The sequence below is a fragment of the Meleagris gallopavo genome, chromosome 2, assembly GCF_905368555.1.
Source record: "Meleagris gallopavo chromosome 2, MGAL_WU_HG_1.1, whole genome shotgun sequence".
Taxonomy (NCBI): Eukaryota; Metazoa; Chordata; class Aves; order Galliformes; family Phasianidae; genus Meleagris; species Meleagris gallopavo.
This window is the reverse complement of record NC_139405.1, coordinates 3056920-3066531: the sequence shown is the minus strand read 5'-3', so window position 1 is coordinate 3066531 and position 9612 is coordinate 3056920. Positions and strand designations below refer to the sequence as shown.

Genomic DNA, 9612 nt, shown 5'->3' with positions numbered 1-9612 from the left:
CTACAAGAGGGAAGGCTGCATGTGGGCTCCAATGTCTCACTGAGCCCAGGGGAGAAGCCAGGCAGAGTTGGGAAGAGCAATCTCCCCTGGCAGCAACTCATGCTGCCCTCCCCTGCAGCAGCATGCCTGCATAGCATCCTGCCCCGGCCCCTGGAGTCCTGCCCCAGCTCCTCTCCCTTGCAGAGCCCTCTGCAAAATCCATCCCAGCCCCATAGGTTAAAGGTTTGCAAATCAAGTACAGGGAAAGTAGACAGCTTGGGCAAATCTCATTACTTCAAGCCATTTTTGCTCTGCTGCTGTGCCCATGCTGGCACAGCACTGTAACTGTTCCTGTTCCTCGGGCTGCCTCTCCCCTGTGAAATGTCACCCAGCCCCACCAGGCTCAAAGGTCATGGACGGGTATCTTACTATATGGGAAATGAGTTATTTACAAGCTGCTGAGTGTAGAGGGCACCCAGTGCAAGGAGTGAAAGGAATGTACCTTGACAATGAAACAGGAGAGCATGCAGTGAGCCCAGGAGCTGCTGCTCACACCAGCCTGGGTGCATTTGTGCACTGCTGGGAACCCATTGAGTGGGGATGCACACAGACAGGGGCTGCAAGGGGTGGGAGGGCAAGGAAGTGCAATTGGAAGAGTTTACAAGGAGGAACTTTCCCCCTTCTTTGCACTCACAATGGCAATTTTCTCCAAAGCAGAGGGAAGTTCCTGCTATTCCACAGGGCGTCTTCCTCCAAGTGTGGAGAAAGTAAATATTAATCAAAGTGGGAATTTCATCCGGTGTCACGGGAGGGGGGAGGTCTTGGCCTTCCACATAGAAATTTCTGTCAAAGGGAGGTGGTAATTACCTGGTAGCCCAAGTGGTAATTGTGCCTCCCACACTTGGGAGGCAAGGGAGGAATTTCTAGTATTTCTTGGGGAAATTTCCTTTAAAATGAGGTAATTTTTTTCTGGCATTTTGTAGTGGAAATTTCCTCACATGTGAGGAAGGAATTTCCTGACAATCCCCAATAGGATCTCCCTGCAAAGAGAGAGAAAATTCCCAGCAACCCACATAGGAATTTTCTTAAAAGCAAGGGGAGAACTTCCTCCAAAGGGAGAGTCCTTTTCCCCACATTCCAAGTGGGAATTTCCTCCATAGAGGAGCAGGGGCTCTCCTGGCCTCCCCACAGCCATTTTCACCCAACCTGGGAAGGGCTGTTGATGTGGCAGAGCTGCCCCTTTCCCAGTTAGGTGCAGATGGAGCGTAAAATGAAACCAGCATGAAAATGGTAAGAAGTCTTCAACGTCATTTTTTTCCTTATATGTCCTTCGTTATGAAGGGGCTGCTAACACAAAGAAAATCCACTGATAATGACTGCAAAAATGCATTGTACACGGATAATGAAAACGTGCAGCTTGATGTAGCATGGTACAGAAGTATTTTTAAAAAAAGATCAAAAGCTAATCAGATTTTATGCAAGAAATCCCATTCAGAGATATGGATTACCTTTATTCCATAATCAATTTTGTTACTAAAGAACACAAACTCTGACCTATGTCACACAGTAAATTTGAGCAGAAAGCTCCAGACTTTTCTCAACATTTTAAATGCAGTTCACACAGAGTTCAGTGCTAACTGTAAACATGTTTGAGGTGTGGGGAGTATTCTTAAGGAATTACTACTCGGAATCAAAGTTACAAACAGTTTTAAAGACACTGGTGTATTTTAGTCACTGAGTAAGGCAGAAACCTTGTCATCTTTATAGGCAGTGATCTGCTTTTCACTAATTAGAAAAATAGTGACAAGAGCAGCAGCTTGGTAACACAAGCAGGAGCAGTTTCAAAGGATGTGGAATAGAAAGATGCTCTGAAAGATGACTGAAAATGATGGCAAAAGAACAGCATTTCAAGTGCTGAATGCAGACAGAAGGAAGAAAACCAATTTTCTTTCTCATTAGTTTTCTATCTGGTTTAATTAGATCACTCCTCAACAAAAGAAATTCTTAACAGTATCTTAACAATACTGGTCCTCGACTTCCAGACATTTCATTTGGTATGTGCCATACTCGGAGTGCAGTGTCCATTAACAGTGCCTGAACAAATAGACTTCAGCTATTATATACAGCCTCTGTTCACTGAACAAGGTAATTTTACTCCGTAAGAGTTATAAATTCCTTTCAAAACCGGAAAAGAAAACATCTGCAGACTTAGGAGGCTCCAACAGACTTTTTGATGAGCACATCCTTGAACTTTCAACAAACTTCCCAACACATAAAACTACAGCATGAAAAGACTTACGACTGCAAAGTGACTTACAGCAGGTCTCTGTTGTCTGCTTACTGCCTTTACAATGTCTGCAGCCACCGAGTTCAGTCGCCGGCAGTGCCATCACCTAGCAGGGGAATTACCGGCGTCCCCCTGCTCTGTGCCGTCGGAGCTGGAGGCAGCAGCAGAGGGAGCTCCCTCCTCACTGTGCCTCAGGTTCTCCTCTGCTTCCGCCACAGTGCTGACATGCAGCAGGTTTAGGTACAGCAGGTCGTCCTGCAGGCAGACTGGCAAGGGCAAAGCCCGGATAAACCGGTCAGATCGCAGCCGTTCACTCCCTAAGGTGGACCGGATCTCAAGGCGACAAAGGTGAGACAGGGAAGGAATGTCGGCTGAAAAACGACAGAAGTCAAACAGGGAACAACATCATACACCGCTCGTCTACAGGTACCTGCTTTAGACAGATGCTCCCGGTGTGAAACTCCAGTCTACCAGACACTGAGATAGAATTCTTGCCTGTGGGGGACACCGTGGGGTTCACCTGGGCCCACTGCTCAGCCTGTCTAGTCTCTCTGATGGCATCCCATTCCCCGTTCCCAGGCTGCGTCCATTACACCACCCATCTGCAAACTGCTGAGGGTGCACTTAACCCACTGTTGGCGTCATTGATGAAGATACTGAAGAGCAGTACTGACCCTGAGGGACACCTCTCATCACTGATCTCCATCTGGTCACTGAGCCATTGGGCACTTCTCTGTGGGTGTGATCTCACATTGCCATCCTCATCTCATTAAATCCTTATCTTTCCAATTCAGAGAGAAGGATGTTATGGGGCACCACATCAAAGGCCTCTCTGAAGTCCTGACAGATGATATCAGTGGGTCTTTCCTTGTTTACTGATGCAGTTATGCCACCAAAGAAGGCCTCCGGGTTGGTCAGGCAGAACCTACCCTTGGTGAAGCCACGCAGGCTGTCTCATATCCCCTCCTTCTTGCTACATGCCTTAGCATAGTTTCCAGGAGGATCTTCCCCAGCACAGAGGTGAGGCTGACATGTCTGCAGGTCACCCTTTCTACTCTTCACTGAATTATCTCCATCCTTCATGAATGCTTCATGGTTAATTTCTTGTGTTCACTCTCAGGACTAACTCATCTCAGTTCAAGAACTTAACGCTCTCCAAAGGGGAAAGCTCCAGCACCACAGCTGGCTTGCCCGCCCTGACTGAGCTTGGCTCAAAGAATGGAAGAGCAAAAGCTTTAAAATTTTTCCCCCTTTTTTCTCTGTGTGGGTTTGGTTACTATTACTGTTCATAATAACAACAGATATAAATATACTAATAAATAATACAGTAAATATATTAAGTATATTTCATATTAAATGTAAGTGCATAAATGCTTATATTACAAATGCATTAAATAATCTGAAGAAAATCTTACTTAGTAACACTAATGTAATTCGGACATTTTCATAATGATGACAGCCCCTTTTAAAGAAGAACATGCTTTAAGATGAGGCACTAAAGAAGGACACTGGAGCACAGCTTCTCCATGCATTCTGAATGCATGTCTCAGTGCAATGCCTGTATGCTGGAGCTGCTGTTCTGCTGGGTGAATGAGGTGAGCACTGGTGTGGTGGACAGTCTGCCAGTGATTCTGTTTGGCTGACCACATTTCAATTATAGGAGTAATAAGAAACTCCTAGCTTTACAGTTATCTAATATGATGATTTAGATAGTGTGTATTTTAATTACTCTCAAATGCTTGCAGAACAAGGCAGACACATCATGGGAAATACAAATTAAATTAAAAAACAAACTCAGTGGGATATTGTCTAGAAAATGTAATCAAGTAACACTGATCACCTTCCCTTCAGTCTTCCAAGAGGCTAACCACATCATTTGAGGGAGACCAATATGAAGTGGAAAAGATAACCTAGACTGAGAACACCTACCTGAAATATGTGAACTGAACAACATAATGAGTAAAATCCATTCAAATGTGGTTTGCTTGTTTCCTTAAGGTAACTTGTTTCTGCTGCCCAGCTTCTGGACAGGCAGATTTTATTGACTTTCTGACCTCCTTCACACAAAGAGTTGTTTCCCACTCACATCCTGGAGACTGATGTACACAGAAACTTTTTTTCCTCATTGTTTTGCTTACCAAAATGGCTCTTGGGAGTCCAACTGAACTTCTCTTTGTAGTTTACAAGGTCCTCCTCTACTGCTGGAGGAAGCCTCTTCCAGTTCGTAAACTCCAGAATGAAATTAAGGGTATCTTCACTCACAGAGTGAATCCTGAATAACAGAAACTACTGTGAAATAACATTTTACACACTAGTGTAAATATGTTAATAGAAACAACACACAGAAAGCTTTCTTATTCTCTAACAAACTCTTCATTTACATTTTCCTGTTTCCATGCTTAAAACATAAGGAGAAATTCAAAGTAATTTTGACAGTGTGACCCTTTACCAGCATAATTTTATCTTCTTCCATTACCTTTTCTTTAAGTCAGTCAGACTGCAAGAGAAAAATACCTGCTCTCAAATATAAGTTGCCTTCGCAACAGGCAGTGCTCTCCTCTGCACTGATTTCTTATTCAATTTACACCTAAATTTGAGTAAGGTGTCAAGGCATAAGGACATAAGAGGCATTACTGTCACATGTGGGGAAACAGAAGTCAGATTACACGTATTTATTTGACTACTTAAAAACAGATCAACAAAGTTTGCAGTTTGAAGCTCTCCTACCAGAGATGTTTGTAAGCACTCAGAAATCAGAATGATTTACACTCTAAACTTCTAGCAATAGCTGACAGAGGTTTAAGTAACAGCAAGTGAAACAGCTGCTTTAGTATTACTCGTGATGAACAGCTGTGCAATTTCACAGCACATCTTCTTGGCTAGATGTATAAAACCCTCAGTCTTCATCTGAATGGAAATCTGAATACTCTGAACACACAAAAATGCATGCAAAAAGTAGCAATACGACGGGCAGAAGCAGACATGCCATGCTTTACATATGTTCCTCTACTGTTCAACACAATATGATATCAAAGCATCATGGACAGGAGAAAAACAGCATAGAAAAACTTCCTAATTTTAAATACATGTCTAATTCTGCAGTGCCTAATATAAAGCATAACCAAGCACTTACTTATTTGTGAATTTTACCACAGTGTTTTGTTTAACCCAACCTCTAACTATCCATTTCCTCCTCTCCCACCCCTGGGCCAGCTTCACCTTACATTCATTTCCCATCCCTCCCTATCTCTTTCTCAGTATTTGAAACTCTTCCTACAGTTACTGTATTACACATACAAACTCAACTTGCAACAAAATTTTGGGGGATTTTAAGAAATGCTGAGTGTAAAAATTGAGAATGGATGCCATTCTTCAGAGCAGCAGTCCTCAATCTAACTTTCTTCCTAAAAGAAAACTGTTTTGCTCAATGCAGCCACTAAGCATTAGTCTTTTATTTCAGAGTTTCCATTACCCTCACCATTCCTGATCAAGGCATGCATCTTGTGCTGTCCTCTGAACACCTGTGTTAAACAGCATCAGCAACAGCTTTACGGATGAGCATACACTATTTAAGAAAACGAGGTAACGTTATCTGCTTACCAGAATCTGTACAGTAAATTCACTGGATTAAAGCCAGCCAGGAGCAGATAAGGCATCCATTCCTTGTGCATATCAAGGGCTTTAATTGCACAGCTTAGAAACTCTGGTAGCTCTTGGTGAGAAGGCAATGGACAGCCAATCTTCAAGAAGCGTCGAAACAAAGTAAACTTGCCATGGTACAGGCAATATCCCAAATTTATCCCAAGCAGAGTGATCCCGTGGTTGAGAAGAATATCAATTAAATTAAAAAACCTATCAACAGCACACAAGGAAGAGGATATTCCATTAGTTTGCCACAGAAGGCGTCTGTTAGTTCACTTCTTGCTGCTGAGAAAGCAGATTGCTTTACCATAAGCCCCTCCACCTCCCCTCTCCCCAAAAAAAGTCCATTACTCCATGCTGACTGCAATTGTTTCTAGAAAGCATCAGTTTAAAGCAAATCTGGTCTCTAATCCTTACACTTAACACGTTTGTCCTCTTTGTCCTGAAAAAAGAACAACGCATGGCTCCTTCCAGTTCTCAACTCTTCACAGCAAGCCTTGGTGATAAACAGATGCATCCAAAGTCATCGTTTTTATGGGCACCTGTAGCACAGAGGTACTGCCACACCACTCATCTGCTGTGTGCTTGTTAGGAACAAAAAGCACTCTGCTCGTCCCCCTTGGAAATGTCATGTGTGTAGGATGCACAAGTATGTGAAAAGAGCAAAAGATTGCACTGGAACTCAAGGAGCAGCCCAATATTTGCAGCGTTTAAGGGTTTATATGCAGCTGTGTTTGTGGGAAGCTCTGCAACCCAACTGAAATACTGGCAACATTTTAAAACGTGTTGCAATTCTGTTTGCTTTTTAATTAAAAAAAAACCAACAAACTTCTATTAAAATGAATGTTGTCATTATCAGTTATAGTAGGCACAAATATTCATATGTATTCAGCAAGGATTATCCCAGCCAGGCTAATTCTTTTAACAGCTTTATCCAGAGAAGAAAAAGTACATTACCTCAAGACCACCATTTTAAATCAAAGTAGGCTTTCTCCTAAAAAGCAGTTTCTCAAGTTGGCTCTGCATGCCTGTGTTCAAGCCTCAATTAGTGACAGGAATTGGGGCTCATCCTCTAGTCTTAATATTTGGCTAAGAAAGTTTGTAGGTGATGAACTTCTGAACCACTAAGGAATTGCTTAAATTGGTTATTATCCTTTAAAAATAAAGGATTTGAGAGCAAGTCACACATGGAAGAAAATCAACAAGAACAGAAAAAATTAAATGATGAATCACAAATCTAGGCTGGTCCCAAGATCTCTGTTTTAAGATCAACTGAATAAAGTGCATTTTAATATCTTGTAGTAGGGGTTGAACAAAACTCACAACTACCCAAAACTCATGAATTTAAATGGTAGTGTAAGCAACAAATTTTGATCCATACACATAAATCATTCCATTAGAATCTCAGTTTTAAGAAGATTTAAGTCTTTATGAGATACATTTTTAATGGAGCATCTTAGGTATATTGTTACTTCACATTAATAATCCTGTCTACAAAGTGTGAACTGATTCATTTTCAGGTGTACTCCCTACAACATGAAATTTCTCCATTGTTCCAAGGTGTAAATGCTATCAGGTAATGGCTCTCAAGACTCAATTAAAATGTAAAGCATTACAAGTCTGTACAAAGCTCAGCACTGCCAAGAAGTAACAAAGATCTGATTCTTCATCTTGCTTTGAGCTGCATCAAAACTCAATCCTTCAATTGTTTTATGGCAGGAGGACAAAGTGAGCTCAGGGACTGCTACATCTACATCTCTGAGTTAACAGCTCACTACTCCACAGAGTAATTTCCCACGGAAAAATAAAGAAGCTTCATTACTAACAGAAAAACTCAGCAGTAGGGGTTTGAAGAACACCTCAGGTGACACTATCTGTACACTTAGAGTCAGGCGTTTCTATCTTACTCTTTTTTTCCTCTACAGCAATGACATTTGTGTTATGAAGTAAGTGTCATTTTATTTCCTGTTGAATACTAGAGGTGTGTACAACCTAAAAACCTAAAAAGAAATGAGTCATGATCTCACAGAATTTATCATTCAATTTTCAAGTCCTCTTTATAGTTATAGCATTGAGCTGACTAGCTCTGCTCATCTTTTGTACAAGACAAGCATACAGAAAAGTAAAAGACTACTTTCCAATAACTCATCCTCACTGAAAAGAATCTAGCTGATTAAGAGTCCTCTAGATTGAAGCTGTGTTCCCAGAAGACAGAGACCTGTCGATAAGGCCGTCTGAAAGCACAAGAACTAGACTGCAGTTACGTTGTACAGGAGTCAGACAGCCAGGCTCCCCCAAGGAGCCTTCAACCACCCCACACACCTGCCTGCTACTCACAGTTTAACTCTGCCAGCTCAAGAGCTGAGGAGAAAGGCCAGGAAAACCCTGGCACATTTAATGAAATAGTTACAATCCAATGGAGTTATGAATAATTCCAGAACATAAGGTGTGTACTTACTTTCTTTGGAAAATCATACACATGGGTGATCTGCAGCTGAAGGTTGGGCACTCTTGAGCATCTGGACTGTAGCCTTCTTTAAGTAACATTTCCAAGCATTCTTTATTTCCACCATATATTGCTGAATACACGGGGCTCACTTTGTTTTTTCCTTTGTCACAAATCCTATTGGTAGTTGGTATCAGCAACTCTAATATACTGCAAGAATTTAAAAACAACATTGATTTGTGTGATCTTACACAATAATGAAGCTTCAAACTTACACTTATTTTTTTAATCATCATTACAACTCCTACCTGTTTCTTCATTAAAGAAAACCCTACCTGTTTCTTCATTACTCAGTTTGCTTTAAAGAAGAACCATTATAATTTCAGACACAGACCTACAACAGTGTGCTTCAGCACACTGACAATAGGCTGGAAGAACTGCCCTGCCACATGCAGACTTCAGAGCCTCTAACAAATTGTGCCCTGCTATTTGAGGAAGGCTGGCAGTGCACTTCAATTTGAATGAGAGAGATTTCCTATTATCCAGCAATCCTTTTTACAGAAACAGAGTACCTCTGGCAGAAGCCAGACTCCTATGAAGCCTGAAAGCCATCTGAATGCATGAATTGCAAATAAAATTAATGTTTACTTCTGCTCTACAGTAATCATAGAGATACTGAAGCAGAAAAATCATTCAATTTCTTCCTTCACACCTGCGGCCCAAATCCTTCCTAGCTAATGAGGAACACTGGGAATGGGAAAAATCCTTTGTCAAGAGAATTTCTTTCCTGCTCAGAGATTGCCAGTTCTGCTGCAAAAGCTATGAAGGCAGCATTTGATTTAAAGATATTTCTAGCACTGACAATTTCTCTGTTCCTGAGAAAATGAAGAAAAATCAACTCAACATCTACCAGCCTCCCCTTCTCATCAGTTTGAGAAAAGGCACCAGTTTGACACACACACTCCAGTGACAGCTCAGTTGAAGAACATCTGTTATCAATGGTTAAGACTGAGCATCTACTAATAATCCAGCAGTTACTGTCATCATTAATAGATTTAAGTCATACATGTGCAAAGCACGGGGGGTCCTGACAGATGCTCTTCACAGTGTCTGTTACGCCACCAACTTCTTAATACCCTAGATGAAAAGTGACTTCGTTTGTTATTTGCATACAATTATTTCTGCTACTTCACAGTTGCAATGGTAATCCTAATTAAGAGCTGTACAAGTGATGTATAAGTCATATGCTATTGACATT

At 41.5% G+C, this 9612-nt stretch overlaps 1 protein-coding gene across 4 annotated transcripts in view; it reads right to left on the bottom strand.

The window, feature by feature from the left end:
* ASB3 (ankyrin repeat and SOCS box containing 3) overlaps window positions 1–9612 on the bottom strand; it is a 33492-nt gene that overhangs the window by 5374 nt on the left and 18506 nt on the right. For 3 of the 4 annotated variants that reach the window (XM_085218632.1, XM_085218631.1, XM_003203636.5), the window contains exons 7-10: window positions 8367–8564; window positions 5867–6118; window positions 4405–4538; window positions 1470–2637 (exon numbers count right to left, since the gene is read on the bottom strand). In XM_085218632.1, the coding sequence (XP_085074758.1) occupies window positions 2369–2637; window positions 4405–4538; window positions 5867–6118; window positions 8367–8564 (853 nt within the window). In that variant the 3' untranslated portion in view covers window positions 1470–2368. Of the gene's footprint in view, window positions 1–1469; window positions 2638–4404; window positions 4539–5866; window positions 6119–8366; window positions 8565–9612 lie in introns of those variants that run through there. The other variant, XR_014881799.1, reaches the window with a different exon arrangement.